The 19,737-nt window shown below is 38.8% G+C and overlaps 2 protein-coding genes across 2 annotated transcripts in view; both read left to right on the plus strand.

Annotated features, from left to right (window-relative positions):
• Positions 1-8,217, plus strand: part of LOC104135619 (macrophage mannose receptor 1) — a 33,343-nt gene extending 25,126 nt beyond the window's left edge. Inside the window, 7 exon segments of the mRNA XM_035888993.1 lie at positions 1-61; positions 1,195-1,360; positions 2,733-2,879; positions 3,955-4,071; positions 5,240-5,407; positions 7,213-7,242; positions 7,805-8,217. The exon segment at positions 1-61 is cut by the window's left edge and continues 81 nt beyond it. Coding sequence (XP_035744886.1) covers positions 1-61; positions 1,195-1,360; positions 2,733-2,879; positions 3,955-4,071; positions 5,240-5,407; positions 7,213-7,242; positions 7,805-8,049 — 934 coding nt within the window. The 3' untranslated portion in view covers positions 8,050-8,217.
• A 2,307-nt stretch (positions 8,218-10,524) lies between these two features.
• LOC104135610 (macrophage mannose receptor 1) overlaps positions 10,525-19,737 on the plus strand; it is a 32,976-nt gene continuing 23,763 nt past the window's right edge. Inside the window, exons 1-5 of the mRNA XM_009649279.2 lie at positions 10,525-10,664; positions 13,006-13,404; positions 14,245-14,418; positions 16,738-16,896; positions 17,689-17,802. Coding sequence (XP_009647574.1) covers positions 10,595-10,664; positions 13,006-13,404; positions 14,245-14,418; positions 16,738-16,896; positions 17,689-17,802 — 916 coding nt within the window. The 5' untranslated portion in view covers positions 10,525-10,594. The remainder of the gene's footprint in view (positions 10,665-13,005; positions 13,405-14,244; positions 14,419-16,737; positions 16,897-17,688; positions 17,803-19,737) is intronic.

Genomic DNA, 19,737 nt, shown 5'->3' on the forward strand with positions numbered 1-19,737 from the left:
CCTGCTGCTGCAGGCAGCACAATATGGAGAGCCCTTATGGATTGGGCTCAACAGCAATGTGGTAAGATTAATAAATTGATAGGTGGTACGGTTAAATGCTATCATTGGATTACTATTGGCAGGGAGAATTGTAGCATGAACAGATTTGGGAACCTAAGACTGGTGGACAGCACTCGCTTCATTTAACGGCATCCATCTTAAATCATTAAACTCCATCTTAGGCAGTGGAGAAGGATGGAAACCTCTGACAGTGCAGGCCTCTACTAACTTTATGGGAATCTTAGACACTTAGGTCAAACTACCTGGTTAACTTTTAGATGGCCATTTTTAGGAGAGGTGAATTCTACTCAAAGGTTGTTTTTACAGCCATGGTTTAGAAAACAGTTAAAATTCCGTTATGATCAAGTTCGGGTCACCAGACATGTTCTCCTGGTTCTTATAAATGAGCCAGCCCTGCTGTTGCATAGTGAAGCTTTGTGGTTCCTCCTGTACCCCAGGCAGCAATCTTGCCCTGACGGTGCTGAGCTCAGGAAGGGTTTGCCTACCTGGCCTCTTGCCACATGTAGGCACTAGGGTGGGATCACACTTTATCCCTCAGTTCTTAATGTCAGCAATATTCTGTCTGGGTCTGTTCCCTTTTCCTTGTAATTCTTCTGATTTGTCCTGTGAAAAAAAAAAAAGTTGGGGTGGGGGGAGACTAAACAAAGACTCAAGACTTCCTGCTCCTGTGTATCTTTTGCTTCTAAGAAACTGATATTTTTTGTCAGATTTTTCATAGTGATAGCTGCAGTTTACTCCTGAATATTTCTTCTCAAAACTGCACTTGTGCTTAGAGCCCTTGTTTGACCGCCAGCTCCGAGACCCACTTCCACCTGAGCTTTCCATGGTTTTCATGTTCCTGCGGTCATGTTGCCCTTCATGGTGACCTGACTCTTCTGGGACAGTAATTCCACCTCACAATGTTGCCCAACAAGGGACTGAGCACCAGCAGCACCCAGGAAGCACCATTTAGCCTTCAAAACACCTTCATGGGCTGTTTCAGCAGGGCAGGCATACTGCTGTGTCTTACTTTACATTGCTGAGTCCTGATTCAACTAAAATTTTAACATGACGTGCATTTGTGTAAATCCACTTACCTTGAAACAGCAGATGGGAGTGTAGACAAATTCTGTCAAATGTCTGTTTCATTTTCAGAGTTATGGCTATTATAGATGGACCGATAAAAGGAAAATAAGTTTTTCTAAGTGGTACTATGGAGAACCAAAACAGAAGGTAGCTTGTGTCTATCTAGAGCTCCGTGGGACCTGGAAAACAGTGCCTTGTAATGAAAAACATTTTCCTGTCTGCAAAAAATCTGAGGGTAAGCTATGGTGATGACTTTCGGTTTTATGGCAGAAACCTTGCTCAATCGGCTTTGACTGAAATAGAAATTTCTAAGTATATATTAAGGAATAGTGAGCCTGAGTATGTAATGTCAATACCTTTATTTTGCATGAACAATGCTTTATTTTGATGGAGTTGTCATTCACCAGCCAAGATACTGCCATTTTACTGGACTGCAGCGATAGCTGCCATAGGAGTTACCCTACGCCGCAGGCAGACAGAACAGAGACACCATGGGAGTACTAAACACTTCACTTTAAGTCTAGAATGTGAAACTTCTGGCTGACAGGAATTTTGTGGGAAGGATTTTAATCACTAAAGTCCACTGAGTATAAAATAAGTGTTCTTCCTTCTACATAAGCAGTGTTCATACACTGGTTATAGCTTCACTGTTATTAGATTATAATAATTGGGGAAAGAAGGAAGAGCTGTATCTTGGGAAAAGAGTCCATTACCAGCCCAAACAGAAGTTCATACTTAACAGTGATTCTATGGTTCTCACTGAGGAACACTATAAATTAAAAGCTACAGGTAAACCTTAAGATGAGACAGAACTTTTTTGCTGTCTCATTTGCATTAGAGCAACCGCTGTTAGCTCTAGTGACACAGGGTTAATGGAAATTCTGAGTTTCTTTTGATCTGCTTTTGTGTAGTTTTTCTTTTATTTCTTTCCCAGACTCTGAACGTCATATCTGTTCATTTGCAATTTTTGTTTTAAAAATGCATGTACTAACTGACAGTGTTAATCTTTCATTCCATAATGTCATTGCTTGCAGGAAAATGAGGGGCTACAACGTAAATATTCAATGACCTTCAGATTGTTCCACACATTGTCAGAGTTAAAGCTTTTCAGAAATTTCATGTAAGGATTATTATCTTGAGGAAAATATTAAAATGGGAAATTTCCACAGTAAATTATGATTTAGATGATGTTTCATTTAAAATCAAATTTTTATTTGAACCTCTTGAGGGTTTGGGAGTTTTCCAGCTTTTCTTTTTCTGATTTTTACTGTAGCTTCTATTTACACAAAATTTTTTTTGTTATAATAAAATAAACTAGAACCAAAAACCTCTGAGTACTCAAATATCCTTGAGACAGTCCAAGTCCAATGTAGTTGGTAACACAGAAGAGCACAGGCTCACATTGAATCATTCAGCTGTGACTGAGCAGTTCTGCTCCCCACTGTCAATCTTGAAAGAGTCACTGATAATTCTAGCACTGTCTGCTGAAGAAAATTTTAAGTAGCTTTAAGAAAGGTTGTTTTTTTTTTAAACTTGATTTTATATCTGAAGATATAAAGTGCAGTCCCTACTGAATGAAAGCATCCATAATATCCCTTTTCTTGCAGACGTACTTCCTTCTGATCCCCCACAGGATATTGGAAAATGTCCTGAATCTGATCACATATCTTGGATTCCTTTCCGAAGCCACTGCTATAACTTCAATGCCAATGAAATGAGCTGGGCTCAGTCTGTGACTTGGTGCATTCAATCAGGTAATTATTATTTTTGCACAAAGATAGAATTTCAATCTTGACATAAAAAAAATCACTTTAAAAAGTCTTGAAAACTAATGTTGCAAAATCTACACATATTTAAAAAGGTAATCAATGTCTCATTTATCTTTCACAGTTGATGCTCTTTGCTTTTCAGTTACGTTGCAATTAAGGTGATCAATTTTCCTTGTCTTTTTTTTTCCAGCTGTGCTTTTTTCTTGTCACATTTCTTCATTCACTAAAATTTCTCTTTTTAGTAAGATTTTAAAATGGGTTAACTTCTTTCCAACCTTATCCCTTCCTTTCCAAATCTCTTCCTACATGAGAGCAGAAGTAAATACCGTAATAACAACCACTTATTTTTAACGTGGGGTGTGTGATCTGAAAGTTGCATGTTCTGTCTGAAAGCCCTCGCTCTACCAGCAGGGCTCCCTGGCAGCCTGCAGAGCCAGGGGAGGGCAAACGCTTCCCTCCCCCATCTCAGAGGCATCTAGTCCTGGCCAAGACCATGAACAGCTCTTTGGCCCTCTTCCATCTATGCTGCTGAATCATCAGCTACCTCATCCATGCTTCAGGAGGCCGTGAAAGAGAAAGAGAAGCACTACACTGCCCAAAAGAAATGGGTCTTTTGTTTCATATCTTTTTAGATCCTCTTAGCCCTCTTCCTCCACCACCATTGCCAGAAAAATTAATACTTCAGTTTGAATTGCAAATTTGTTTGTTGTGCAATATTACATGCTACATAATATCCTCTCAAACCATAATGAACAAATAAATAATCATCCATAATACCTATGAAAAATATTGTCCAATCACTGGAAAATAATGTACACTTTGCCTGGTGTTTAAAAATCGTCACCTTCACTGTCCTTCCATGTCTTTCATTTCTGATGACATGTCTGTGCTGTTCCCCGACAGCTTAACGCTACTCTCTGATCTCTATTTAAATCCTTTCTTACTCCCTACCAGCCATAGAGGTTTTATTATTAGCCTTATCCTATACCAAAGGCTGAAACTAGCACTGACTTCTATGGCAGGGGACACCTCCAATCATCTTCTGTTGGTTTTCTTATAGGTGGTATGTTGACTTCTGTAGAAGATCTGGCTGAATCAAACTTTTTAGTAGAGCATGCAGACTTATACACAAGCAAGACAAGTGGCTTTTGGATAGGAATATACAGAAATGTAAATGGTAACTCTTTTAACTTCTATAAATAGTCATAAATAGACTTCATTAAATGCACAGAAATACGAATAAGATATGTAGAAAAGAAATTTGCTTGGCTTCAGTTATGGGTCTTGGATATTTCATGCCTCAATTCAAATCTCTTGTTTATATCTGGTTCAGTAGCAAATGTGGAGAGGTGACAGGAATATCTCTTGAGAGGCACAACACAGAAGAGACTGTTTTTTAAGAAAGCAAGATATTTCATGTAATTTCAGCTGTCCTTACCTGAGGCAATCATGGGGCTTAATTTCTAAATTTGATTGATCCAGGAACTGCTGTATTCAATGATAATTTTGCACAGCTGTTTATGCTTGCAGTGACACCAAGGTCCTTCACAGAGGACCACAGATAGTGACATGTATCCATCCCTCTGACCTCAGCTCTCCCTGAGGACATCTCCTATTTCTGGTCTGTGAGAAAGTCTTTCCCACCCTGTTTGCTCTGTGCCCAGTGGGGAACATGTCCCAGTTGGCTCTCATCTTCTCACGGCTGGGGAGAACCTCTGTGGGAGTTGCGGGTGTTTGGCTGGAGCCCACAGCATTGAGCTTCTCTGTATCTCTGTATGGAGAGAATTAGGCTGCTGGTTACCAGAAAAAGAGTGCAATAGAAAACATGCACCTGGAAGAAAACAACACTACTGTCAATCCACAGTCAGAAAGGATTTTTTTTTTAGATCATTTTAAGTCGTTAATACTTCGAAATTTTTGTTTCAAAGTTTATGCAAAAAAGAAATGTTTTAACTAACCATGTGTTTAAGTGCTACAGTAAAAGTTGCTTGATTTTCAGTGATTGCTGCTTAAATAATAATTTATAAATGAAAAATAAAGCCTACCTTTATTTCTTTTTGTTTGAAACTTTAGAAATTTATTACCCTAGACAATGGGGATATGTAAATTAAAACTAAGTTATGATTGGTAAATCTGCAAATCATAATTTGGAAAACAAATTATATTTTTTAAGAGGAGAATAAAAATAAATAAAATGCATTAGAAAATAACCACAGATGGAATTTTTGAAGAAAGTAGTATTTCTTGATTAGGCTGAGTAAAATACTAATATTAATATTCACTAATATTGGTGAAGATCTTTGATGCGGAACTACTAATATTACTACTAACGTTTGCAATATTAGGGCAGCTGCTTTGGCAAGACAACAGTGCCTTAGCCTTTGTGAACTGGGGTGAAGGACAGCCCTCGGAGGACCAGCTTGATTACTGCGTGGAGTTGTCTGCGTCCTCTGGCTACTGGAGTATCCTTCCTTGCTCTTCCCAAAGGAGTTTTATTTGTAAGAAACCAAAGAGTAAGTGACTTCTTTAATATTTGCTCTTGATATTTATGGTTTTATTTCAGTACTAATAGCACAATATGGTCATTACAGAAGACAGACATAAACCACTGTATTTACAGTCTTTCTTATCACCTGTTTCAGCATTCAGACAAACAAAATTAAATATAGAGTTGCCTCTTTTTTATCTGCCCTGTTCATGTTTTATTGCTTCATAACTTCAAATTTTCTTGCATTCTGTGATGAATATTCAATTATTAATGGAAGATGATCAATATTTTCTGGAAATTTTTTTAACTCCTTTATCATTTTGCTCCCCTCCATCATACACTCATATTTTCCTGCTAACATTCATGTTCACTTTCTATGGAACAAAGGTTGCATCAATAATTTGGTTTTCTTCCTCTTGCTGTGCTATGACACATGCTGTTCCAGTACACGATGGATGAAGCAACTCCATTTAAATAATAACAGAACAGAAGCATGATCCAGAGTGCGTATAGTGACCTTTGAAAATAGTAGAAGAGTTTTGGTTTGCTTTTTTTTTTCATATTATGTTTCTGTGTAACTGAGCACCATCTGCTTTGGTCAGGAAATAGAAATATCAGAATGTCGTGAGCCAAGCAGCCATGTGGTATTTTGGAGTTTAACTGTTAATTCTGCAGAAAAGTATGATTTCCTGCCCTGTTTCGCAACCCTGAGGTTCGGGATGTTTCTGAGGTTCTGTCCTTTCCTCTCCCAGAGCAAATCTGCAGCTGGTGGGGAAAGCAGTCATACACACTCATACGAATGTCAGAGCATTTTCTTCAGAGGAAAATTCTCCTTTTTGGGCAACTCCTAACTTTCTTTGGGTAGTCAGAGCAATAGACACTACAGAAAGCTAATTCTTTGTTACCAGATATATCAGAAAGCAGAAACTCAGTGTCAACACATAATTTATTTGTTGGGTTCGACTGTGAGTAGCCCCCACATTGAATGCCAAGTTACAGAGAATGTTCCATGAAGCGAGGTTCTCCAGCAGAACGGGGTTTCAGCACAAGCAAATATTATATTATGGTGAGCTCAGCATCCTTCTGAGGAGCAGTTTAACAGCTTCCCTTCCTTCATGCTCAGAAACACGCTTGAGCTTAATGCATTGTTATGTTTCTGCTGCAGCAGCCCACCTCCTGGTGCTTCCTAGGCTGGAACGCACACTCCAACTCTCCCCGCAGCTCCCACTGCCCGTGGGGAAGATCTGCTCTTGCGCTGGCCATCATCCAGCTTGCACGCAGCGCGCTGAGAAAAATCTTGCAGTTGGCGCCCTCTTTGCCTGGCCTGGAAAAACTGCATAAGAAAGCTTGAGCTTATAAATGTAATTACAGATGCAAATGAATTACGGTGAATTAAAATCTGCTGGGTCTCCAAGGAATTGTGTGCAGTGCAGGAAAACTGTCAAATATCCTCAGCATTTGATCAAATTTTTCCCAGTCTCCGCAGGCATGCAGACCCAGTGAAGAAGGCAAGATTTATTAGCCAGGGGAGAAGACAGAGTCCATCTAAACCAGTCAGAAACTACCTGTGCTTGGCGATTCTTTGGATATTAAAAAATAAGCAAGAAGGGGGCTTCAATATGCAAAACACTGCAGTTTTATTACAGTGAATATCAGGCTAAAAACAACCGCACCTTTTCATCTCTGTTAATTTAGCAAATGTATTTACAGGTGAAGCGATGAGGTAACCTTGATGCACAGGTCACCAGACCTTCTGCTAACATTAAACTGTCAGGATGAAAATGTGACCTTTTTAGGTTTTGACTAAACAGTTGTCTTTATCTTTGACAGCTATTCATAAAGCAGCTGCAAATGTGGAAGGTAGGATTTATTTTCCCTTCCCAATAGTTTCAGAGACATGAAAATAAATGCTTCGGGTTTTTTATGAATTGGTCTTTATTGTTTATTTGTCATTTATATATGTATTTATATGAGCTTAATTTACTTAGTTGCCATTGAATTCATTCCCAGCATAATTTAGCAGTACCTATGAGACACTTAGGGCATCTCAGGATAAATAAATGCTTTGGTAAACTGATGACCCCTGCTTTGCTCCTTCTTTCACATGCTTATATAAGGGGGATTGACACAAAGGCATTATGATGTATTTTTAATAAAACACTTAACCTAAAAAATCCCATTCACTAACACCTACACCGTACTTATCATAGCTTCTTTGCCCACCCTCCTACCCTTGCCCCAAGAGAACAATGGAAGAAGGCCAGGAGATGTTGAGGTTATATTCCATTTCCTTCATAAATGTGGGTTGCTGATTAACATCCTGGTAATTAAGGGGGGAATTAGACCAATAGTTTTCAGTATTCTTCATATTTATTTATGGCTACAATACACCCACTTCTACTTGCTTTGTGTTTATTTACAGACGCCCAAAAGGACAAAGCACATGATCACATGAATATGTGGATGTTACTTACTCTGGTCCTCATCGTTTTATTAGGGATGGGCTTCATGATTTATTTCTTATTCAAGATCAAAACTCAAAGTGAGACTGAAAGAGAGGCAAGGCGGTACAGCACACTGCTAGAATCCAGCCATGTCCTAACTGGAAAGGATGATGAAAAAGATTCTACAAATGACAAAGAAAAAAATGAACACAGCGTTGTCTAATGGGATAACACAGCCAAACTACATGGTTAAGCTTAAAGAAAAATCTAGTTGGAACAAAGGATATCTTAGTAAAAGTTCCATGCACCTAACAGACACTATGAACTAAAATTAGCAATTATTCCTTTGGAATGGATTAAGAGCTATTGCTTTATGCTCTTCAAGAAATACTCTCAGGACTAAGACCCAGTACTGTATAAAATGGCTAGTTAAATAAGCATGACAAATAGCAGAAATACTATGAATTTAGATTTAAAAGTTACGGATTAATACCCAGTGTTATCTCTTTTTGAGAGATCTGTGGCAGCATCGCATTGTGAGTCAAGGGCAGCCATAGAGCGAGCACTCTCTCTGCAGAGGACTCAGCCCCAAAGCATGCACTTTGAGAATATCTCTCACCACAGCGTACTGAAGAGTGCATACTCTTACTCAAATAAAATGCTGTTTGGAATGAACAGAGGTCTACATTTATTGTTTTTCCCCATTATTGCCCCTGTTTCACACTCTACACAAGTATCTTCCTTGCAAATACTTATCCTTCATTCATGGCTTCAGCTTGGATTTTGCAAAATGAGTAAATCTTTGCCAATGTTCAGTCATATTCTATGACTTTAAATGTTTTGTATCAGTTATGAATATGAGACTATATCAATAAAGGATCTATATCTTACATAATAATACTTCAGTGTGGTTTAATTAGCATGCAGAGATGTTATACGGTTTGGTGATCTAATGAGTCATTTACCTTAAGAGAGAGGCTAACAGGAGGAAACAGAAACATGAACAAGGCATATGACTAAAAAGAAACATAATAAACTATAAAATAAACTGGATGCCAAATTAAGCTGGAAGAATCAATTCCTGGTTTTATTTCATTTTGATTGCTCATTTTAGGATGCCTTCTCTTACTGTCCTCCAACTCTGATACATGGACTGGCAACTGGGTTCTGTACCCATGCTACAGGCCAGTAAGGCAGCGGGGCACATCACAGTATCTTGGTAGTGAAGTGCTTTAAAGGTTACTGTGCTATTTAAGTTTTCTATGGATTCTAGGTTGTCTATGACAGACTGAATAAAAAAAAATATCCCCAGGATCTCAGGGAAAAAACAGACCCTTAGAAAGTGCATATGAACTGTATAAGAGAGGTCCTTGAGAAGGACAGATTCATATGACATTGGATTTCTAGTTCGTAGATATTGCAGTCAAACAAAACATATTGCAGAGGATAGGGAATGAAGGGCATTCTGTACTCAAACTACTTTTACTGACAGTCCCCTTGATCTTACACCTTTTTTTTTTGTCTTTCATGTAAGTTACAACACGTATCCATATTTATCTTTTTTGTAAATACTGACACTGAGTTGGATTCAGTGCTGTCTGATGGCTAACAATAAAGGCAAGGCAAATGAAAAGAGTAAACAGATGAAAAAGAAACTAAACCTATAATAATATCATTATTTATAATTTTGATGTTTTGATAGTCGATGTTGGTAACACAGCTCTGAAGACCCTATACTCTGTGAATGGGTTTCTTCTCTCACATTAAGTGATGTCTTGCCCTTGAAAAATATATTGTAAAATTTGTCTTCAAAATAAAGCCATGAAAAATGAGAGAAAATTCTAAGGGCAATTTCAGCTGAATATCTTTCTTCCTTTTCCTTCAAAACAAATAAGGGATTTTGCATCACAGATGAAGTTGATTTCCACTTAATAAAGGACTACAGCTCATTTGTAATGTTTGAGAATATTCCTCTTTGCTTGTCTCATTTACACTTGGTACAAACAAAGAATTATTAAGTATTAAAATTCATTTCTACTTTATGGATTAAGTAATTTTGGAAGGCAGATTTGTTGTGAAAATCACAGGTTAACAGAAAGATCTGTAAAGATTTGGCTAATTTGTATTGGTTCTCCTGAGATAAATTCACATTAAATAACAGCACAGCAGTTTTACCTAAATTGGAGAAGATAAAATTCAGGTGTGTACATAGCTCCCAGTTTGTCAAGTTACCAAGCAAAATTAAATAGTCTTGTCTGGGTTAGTTTTTCACACTGAAATTGTTGACATTGCTCGGTGCATCAAATTAAATAAATACATCTTTTGTAGCAGTGAAGACCTATCTGGCTAAGCAATTTGTATATATTTTTTCTGAGTTTCCCAGGTACGTATGTATGAGAAATTAAGTACATCCATTTAAAATGTACTCCCTGCTTCTTTGTCTCTGAGAGTCAGGACTTCACAATCCCAGAGAAGAACCAAGAAAGTTAAAAATATTTCAGAATAATGATGTTGAACTGTTCAAACTTTGCCACTTGGATTTGAATGGAAAGAAATGCCAATTTAAAATGCAAAGTTTGAATTTTGTAATTATTTATAGATTTCAAAATGCCACATGTGACAGGATATTTCCTTATTTAGAGCCCAGAGTTTTCTCTTTCAGCTAAAACTCTCCAAAACTGAGAAGGAGCCAATGCCAACTGGTTCCTTAAGGACTTCTACTGCAGCAATTCATTTCAGCTCATCTCTTTGTGAATAAGAAGAAAGAAATGAAACACTTGACTTTTTCTACAGCCTTAGTTTTCCTCTCTTTCGTTCATACTGCTTTTCAGACACCCGGTGAGTCTTTGTTTTTTATCCCCTGCAAAAATGGATGTGAAAGTGGGCATTTTTGTTTTGCTTCTTTCTCAGGCTCTTTCAGATTTTCACGCAGCTTGACTGTGCTGGATTTTATATTCATCCTAACTGTAGTGGCCCACAGAAGTTTAAAAAACATGCAGATACAGAGATGTTGGTTCACTTTTAAAGAGGGGAAGAGTCAAGATGGAGTAAAGCTGGGAATCAGAGGTCAGGACAGAGTCATATATGTGGATAAAGATTCCTTTTGGATACAACTTAACTATTGGTCATGTCTGCTCTGTGAAGTGGATGATCTTCACAGTGTGCTTCATAGTCCGTGTTTCTATATGTGACTGAGTTACAAAAAATGAAAAAGAGAAAGGAATTAAAGGGGATGCTGTATGTGTATCTCCTAGCCTTAGGATGAGGTTGTGTGGGATGAGGTGGAATTTGTGGATTGGTGTGAAATGTAATACTGTGGCTGAGCAGTGAAAAAAGTATTAAAAATATCAGAGTCAAGAACAGCTCTGCAATAACCAGTACAGCTTTCAGAGTAAGGATGAGACGAGTAGTTAAGGCTCTGAAGACAGATTGCAGCTCCCTTTTGATGTGAGGATGGTGATAAGGTTCAAGGACATTTTTTCTTTATCTTCAATTCATTAAATTTGTGGGGGAGCGGGGTACAAATCACAGTTTCCGAAAGCAGACACTGTGCTGTCTGAGCTGTGGCAGCATTAGCCTGTGCAAAAAGGGGAGTCTCCCCTCTGCTCTGCGAGCTGGGATACAAATGCATGATACCCAAGCACGAACCTCACAGTTTCCAGCAAGAACTCCTACTATTAGACCCCAAAATACTACAAGGGGCAATAGCTGAAATTTAGGTCACTACACGAAGCAGTGAGTTAGTTAGCTGTAAGAAATAAAAGATTTAATAAGATTTAAAATTCTTTGTCTGCATGGACAAGGAAAGAAGAAACTAGGTCTTAGCTCCAAATTTAGATCTGAAGAAGTGAAACTTCCACAGATTACTAAACTGGTCAAAGTAATACAGGGCCTTCTTGGGAAAGCTCAAGCATTAAATACAGATATCCTAACAAGAACTTTTCTTCCTGTCATAGCTTCCCAGAATTTCCCAGACACTTCTGCTCTGTTCACCACTAAGCATTGTCTGTGCCCTAACATCCTACTGTGTCCTACAAGTTTACTTTAGTGTTTGGAAGGGTATCTCACTGTCCCTTAAGGTGGTTAATCTCTCAGATGGATACAGGGGTGATGCTACATCTCTGTTTCCAGATGGGGCTTTGAAGCATGGAGAACTGAAGGGCAAAGCCTTGCCCTCCTGTCCCATAGGTCCTAGAATATTCCATGTAGTCCAAATTTCACTCCCTCATGACCCAAAGTCAGTGGGAGCTGTATGCTACCTGACATTTTGAAAAGCAGGCAGCTGTGTTCACGGACCGATGCCCAGCACTGAACGACCTGCTTTACATGTCAGCAGTACAACTGCAGTCCAGGGCAGCCCTTCCCAGGGCCTTTTTGTCTTGACAGATTACTAAATGAGGCTGCCTATAATCTTTTGGGAGTGTTAGCTAGCTTGTTTAGCATTCACATGTTGTCTTTCCATAACAACGCACAGGCACACACACCCCCCCCATAGTATCCTTACCTCTCTATACTGCCTGCTGTTGGTTCTTGTGAGAATGTTTATGATTTGATTGCATGAGTTATGTTGACTTCTTATGATAGATCTACTAATGAGAGGATACTGGAACAAGCCAAGATAACAAGTCACTGTTCCATAGTTTTTCATCCTGAAAAAACCCCAAACCCAACCAATAATAACAGAACATGCCAATTACAGATGGAGCAAGTCACAGAAGGCTCACTCACTAACTGTAGTAAGCACAAATGCAGCCCCGTGGAGACGTATGTAACATGAGCTAAATCTATAGTGCATGAAGCGATGGCAAACTTCCAAACCTTCAGTAAGGTCTCTTTTGGAAATCTTGAAAGAAATGTATATCTCAGGAGGGATTTAGAAAATAAAATCCATTATACTCATGAAAATTCCATTATAGTGATGACATTTTTGAAGCTGTTGTAATGTATTTTATGTGCTCTTATTCCTCTGTATTGTATTTACATGAGCTGCACTTATTTTCCCCCCCCAGAAGGAAATAAAAGTCTTGAAAATGCTGCTTGATCTTGGCAAAAGTCACTCAGATTTAGTCTCCTGACATAAGTCAGGTCAGCATAGAATCAACAGCCCGTCTTTCCTCACAAGCTCTCCTTGCCATGTGCTTCCCATGAATATATTAATTCTGATTATTTTGTTTTGCAGACAATGAAATATTCTTAATATACAATGAGGATACTGAGTTTTGTTTAATTGCTCAGAGTTCTCATGAAGTCAGAACGGCTGCTTGCAACAAAAACACTGAGTTACAAAAATTCAGGTGGGTGTCTGATCACCAGGTGATGAGTGTGGCATTTGCACAATGTTTGGGAGTGCCCTACAAGCAAAATCAGGCTAAAATTTCTTTGTATCCCTGCAACAAGCAAAGTGAATTCCAGAAATGGGAGTGCAGAAATGCAACCTTGGCAATCCAAGGGGAATATTTATTTCTCAGTGCTGGCAAAAGAAAAGAAGACAATATTGTGCTGAACACAGGATCTGCAATGAGGAATAAATGGAAGATCTATGGAACCACAGTTGATTTGTGTTCTAAAGGCCATGAAGGTAAAGTTTAAATCCAAAGTTAATCTTGATGGTTTCTTGAACGCACTTGTTTGCCTCACGGACAAGGTTCTGTGATTTCTGCTCCCCTTAGTCTAACATCAGCAGTTCCACCTCAGGCAGAGTTGGACTGGAGGATGATTTGTTAACATACTCAGGCCTGCGTTCCTCCACCCTGGAAACACAGAGGTGCTTAGCTTTAGAGAGAATGTAGTATGTGCAAAATGCGCATTATTTTCTTTACTTTTAAAGGAAAAGGTGGATCTAGGCTATTTTTAATTGATAGCTTTAATCAAAGTGCTTTATTTAACTGTATACTAGTGCTAGTGAAATTGTATTAGCATTGGGTGAAGGGATAAAAGGCAAAAATCTTTAATACTCCTGTAGTAAATATTTCAAGCACACTACCATTCCGTTCCTCTACAAGATTTCAGATGGCAAAAAATCCCACAATATTTAGTAGTTAAATCAATGATTATTTTTTTTTTTTAGTGAATGACAGAAAGTTAAGCTACATGAAAAACAAAATAATGCTATTTTTAGAAAATTATTTTTAAATATATGGGACAAAAATCACTACTTTTTTTCAGAGTTCTTGATTACAGTATGAAATTGTTCTATTTCCAGCCACTACAGCTGGCAACATCATAAGTAAATGGTAAATTGCAAGACTTACCCAGAACTTCCTTCGAAGACACTGCTGGTGACAGTAGGTCCCCAGTTACACTGGTGTAACACTTGTAGCACTTTCTCTGCATACCCTTGTGGAGAGTACAGATGTGTAGAGAATCAGGTCCCCTAGATTCCTGTACCAATATTATCATTTCTCTTTTGCCCCCTCAGATGTGTTTACACTGTTAGGAAATGCCAATGGAGCTCCATGTGTCTTCCCCTTCCAGCTGAGTGGTAGATGGCACGCCGGCTGCACGTCTGCCGGCAGGTCAGATGGCTTGCTCTGGTGCGCAACAACTCCTGACTTCGACACGGACCATTTGTATGGGTTCTGTCCAACTGGCAGTAAGTCCCAAATGCTGACACAGATGCTATAACACAACACTGTTAGGTAAATATATCAATACTGAGACACTGTCAGGAACATGGAAGTGAAAAACCTTTTAATGACTTTATTTTACTCAAAAATGTCTCTGCCATGCCATGACATTCCTTACAGAAGAAACAAAAATGTTTCCTATGAGTCTACAGTCAGGCTGAAAGTTGTCTGCATGTGTCCATTAGTAGCTAACACCCAGGAAAAGACCAGTATGCTTTAAATATGATTGCATTCAGCATAAAATAATCTGAAAATTGAGGCAATACTCATAGCCTAATTCTCCTTGACTCATTGCTATTTGTGGTAACAGTACTATAACTTTTTCTACTTATGCAAGTCCCTGTTCTGTATCACAAGATTGGCTTACAGTCCATGCGAGAATGTAGTTTATTTTCTGAAAGACATAAAATAAGAAGATTGGCTCAAAGGTCTTACTGAAATAGCAGAATCATCAGACTTTCCCCTGTAATGTTTCAGATAACAATACAAGATAACATTATCTGAACAGATAAATGTATGTGCATCTGAGTGCAAGATGAAGGACATCAAAATACAGTGTTAATGAAGATATTAAAAAATGTTGCCTCAAACCTAATTTTTCAATGCTCTACTTCAGACTCACTATTTGTCATTTTGATAGGAGTATTGCACTGGGAAACTAGGTTCAACTCATTATCAACCACAAACTATCGCCAACACTTCCACTGATATTACTGAAAATTACTTCCTGGGGCAATATTGCATGCAGTAGCTTGAAAGATCCCAGAACATCCTCACGATATAAATTGGCAAATGTGAAGTATTTGGCATTATAAAATTGTTGGGATACTATCACTAACACCTGAGTCTACAATTAAAAAAAAAAATGTTAAAAATCTGAAGTGAATCAGCAATAAAGAAACAAAATAAAAATTAGAAAATATTTCTTCTAATGAATCATTCAAGAAATTAAATATATTTTCCTCAACAAAAGAGAAAGTTAGAGCAAGTTATAATCACAGCTTATTAGCACTTCCCAGGGAACAGTTTTGCTAACAGTGAGCTCTCAGAAGACAATTTCTAAATTCCAATTACCTAAACCACATGCAAACTATAAATAAGGAATACATTTTAAAAAAATCATAGAATCACAGAATCATGTAGGTTGGAAAAGACTTTTAAGATCATTGAGTCCAACTGTTAACCTAACACTACCAAGTCCACCACTAAACCGTGTTCCTAAGCACCACATCAACACGTCTTTTAAATACCTCCAGGGATGGGGACTCAACCACTTTCCTGGGCATCCTATTCCAATGCTTGACAACCCTTTCAGTGAAGAAATTTTTCCTAATGTCCAACCTAAACCGCCCCTAGAGCAACTTGAGGCCATTTCCTCTTGTCCTATTGCTTGTTACAGGGGAGAAGCTACCAACACCCACCTCACAACAACCTCCTGTCAGGCAGTTGTAGATGGTGATAAGGTCTCCCCTCAGCTTCATCTTCTCCAGGCCAAACCCCAGTTCCCTCAGCCTCTCATAAGACTTGTGCTCTAGACCCCTCACCAGTTTTGTGGCTCTCCTCTGGACATGTTCCAGTAATGCAACATCTTTCTTGTCGTGAGGGGCCCAAAACTGAACACAGTATTCAAGGTGCAGCCTCACCAGTGCCGAGTACAGGGGCACGATCACTTCCCTGCTCCTGCTGGCCACACTATTTCTGATGCAAGCCAGGATGCCATTGGCCTTCTTGGCCACCTGGGCACACTGCTGGCTCATATTCAGTCAGCTATTGACCAACACCCCCAGGTCCTTTGCTGCTGGGCAGCTTTCCAGCCACTCTTCCCCAAGCCTGTAGTGTTGCAAATGTAATTAATGATGGCATAGTTTTAAAAGCAAACTTTCCATCATTGCAAATGTTTGCATTTCAGTTGTATTTCAGCCAAGAATTAATTCGGGCGTAGCCTATTAGCTGCTGAATAGGTTTTCAGAGCAGATAATGACCAAGGTGCAGTTTTGCTTTATTGATCTCTTTACACTATTTTTTTTTTTCACCTGGAGATTATCAGATTTGATGGGGAAACTGAAAATAAATTATGAAAAGCCCATCTCTGCTAATGTCAATTGCAAACCCTCTGTTACTTAACAAAGAGCAAGCTTACAGAAGAGTATGGGGTTTGGGGCTCTGAGCCTTATTTGCTCCAGAATCTCATTTCACTAGTACGCTTGCAGTTAAATGTTCTCATAACATTTGGTGTAGGATGTTTATAACAGACTGCAATACTAAATCTCCTTTCTCTCACACAGACAATGACAGATTTTGGAGGACAGATCCTTTGACAGGAACCTACTACCAGATAAACTACCAGTCAGCTCTCACGTGGCACCAAGCAAGGAAGAGCTGCCAGCAGCAGAATGCGGAATTATTAAGTGTCACAGAGCTACATGAACAAATGTATCTAAGAGGTGAACTAATAAGCAAGACACTGTAAAAAGAGTGTCTAAGTTTTTTTGACAGATTACAAATGTTTCAGTGCTTTAATCACATTACAATGAATAGCATTGTAATAGTATAGCTAGAGAAATAGCACAATTACTGTAAATTAAGCTTTTTATAGGTGGGACTTCTGTAAGTTGTGGAATTGCTGTTTGAAATTATTTCTATAGTTATTACTTTTTTCAAAGAAAGTTGAGAATTTCTAGCTAATTAAGCCAAAGTTGCCCAAGGTCAGAAAACACCAGAAAGGTCCCAGAAAGGGGCCTTACAAGAAGGAAAGTCATTAGAGGAGGCAGTCATTACATGACTTCTGCGTTAAGAAATCAGTGTTCTTCACATATATCTAATGAAATAGATTTTTTGAAACACCATACAAATTTTATACAAAACGCTATTAAAAATCTCAAGACTTTCTGCATTTATGCACAGACTCTGTAGAACGAAGGCCATGTATCAGTTGCATTACACTCAAGCAAACTTATTAATAATAGCAATTCAGCATTTCAGTTTTCAAAGCTTATTGCTTACATATCACTGAAGAATAGCATTAAATGCAGAGAAACTAATATGCAAAATAGCCTTTTATCATTCTCTGCCCTTTACCTACAGAACAAACTCACTGAGTTTATTGCCAGTAAACATGGATTCTGTCCTGAAGTTAAAAATCGCTAAGCAGACATTTATTATATTCTTCCAAACTTGGAAAATGCAGAGTATTTCCTAATGAATCTCATTAGAATTCAACTCTTTTGGTTACCTAGATTTGATTGACAGCAAGAGATCCTCTCTCTGGATTGGGCTTAACAGCCTGAATCTCAATAGCGGCTGGCAGTGGAGTGGTGGCATTCCCTTCAGATACTTTAACTGGGCACAAGGTAGTAATCTGTTTTTTTAACAGTTTTTTGAATGACTCTTTCCTGCCAGGATGCTAAATGCATATTAATTACTGTTCTGTAGTATTCCTCATGAACATGAGGAAATGGAGTTGAAAAGGTTATGAGACATGTGAGATTAAAAAGCTGACAATGATGCTTTTCCTCACTGGATATATCACAAGGAGTTTCAAGCAGAAAAGTTAAATAAACTCATCTATCAGAAGCAGATAAAGTGAAAAGCACTAGCTGAGCTGTAGCATGTTAGGAATGCCTCCAAGTCACTTAAAACCTCTGTGTCTCATCAGCTCTTATGAGGGTTATCAGACCCCGCATCCTGCAAGTCATCAGCTGTCAGTGAGCATCAGTCTTTCAAAGCCTTTTCCTTGACTTTTTATGCTTTTCCTCTTTTCTTCACTCCTCTTTAACATTCATGAGAGACTGTAAATAGAGTTCACAGCATTGGCAGTTTATCTTTGAAAGTCACTTAATGATTGCCATGGCAACAGTTGGTTGCAGCAAATACCAAATGTTTGCTTGTTGAATAAATGCACACATACTCCATCAGTTTGCGTTCCTCAAGTCCCAGAGGTGCCACCTGGTTTTATCTGGCACAGAAGGGGAAGGGAAAGCCCAGAGCTGCTGATCCTGGTAGAGGGTTTTCTACCTTCTGCTGAGCTGGTCAAATTCCTTAAGCCTTACAAAGAAGAAGAGCAGTTGGCTTTCAGGTCAAGCAGCCCACACCCTTGGAGTTCCTGTATCCCCACATGATGGCGGTTATGATGAGTTAATCTACACATTCCCAATTCACTGCAAAATTGTTATACGTTGTACCTTTTGTGGGCAGGAAAAACAAAAAAAAGTAAGTCATCTCACTGTGGACCTCTCTAAGAAGAGGAAAACACTGCCCGTTCCCAAAGGACAGTGGTCCTGGAGACCTCCTGGAGGGCTGGTTGCAAAGGCAGGCAAGAGAGAGACGCACAACAAGTGTCAGGGCATGTGAGGAGGCTCAGCTTGAAGCAAGGAGCAAATCTGCAGCCAAGTTGCCAAAGGGACATGCAGAAAGGACCTTTCCAAGGGCCTGAGTGTCAGTTTTTTGTTCCAGCACATCACTGAAAGCTGCTGGACCAGAACCTGACATAGAAAGGAAATATTCCCCTCCAAGGGCATTGTGGAAATGAGATTTATTTTCACGTGTGATTTGGTATACCTCATCCAACAGGTGTGCCTTGTATTTCATTTTAGGAATTCCATATTATTATTTTTGTGCTTTGTTAAACAGCTCTAGAAACCAGAAGCCATTTAACATGCTTCCATAAAGATGAAGCCTACCCTGTCAGGCTTTGACCAATCTAGGTTCCCACCGCTCCCTACTCAACTGCCAGACAACACATCCTACAGATCAGTGGCACTTTGCTTTGGTCTCATATTTTTAACAAATAATATTCATTCAGTGAGCTTGGTTTAATCCAAAATGCAGAGCTAGAACTCTAATTGTCAGGTTTTGAAATATCTTTTTATTGTTAGCAACTGATGATTCTTACTCTGAATAACGCTCTTCTCTCTTCACATCTGTAATATTCCTTGTCTGAATATGAACTATGTTAAAATGCTTACTGTTTTCCTGCCCAAAAATAGTAGCTCAGACTGTGTCCTCTCATTTCATGAATGTAACTGAGTGTTTTAAGCTAATTAATTAGTCCTATGAGCATAACTGCGTCCTGACCACAAATTGTGTATAAACCCAGATGTTTCATGAGCTGTGAAACTATGAGCTGTGATTTCCTACCGTCTGTGTACTGCACTGCAACTGTAGCAGCACCAGGTACCCCTTCAATGTCTGGACTTTTCAGTCCAGCATCTACTGACTGGCCAACAACATAATTTACTCTGCAACTGTTTGTGGCCTATGTATTCCTCAGCTGATTAAACGGGGGC

This window comes from Egretta garzetta, unplaced genomic scaffold (genome assembly GCF_000687185.1).
Source record: "Egretta garzetta isolate BGI_Z169 unplaced genomic scaffold, ASM68718v1 scaffold641, whole genome shotgun sequence".
Taxonomy (NCBI): Eukaryota; Metazoa; Chordata; class Aves; order Pelecaniformes; family Ardeidae; genus Egretta; species Egretta garzetta.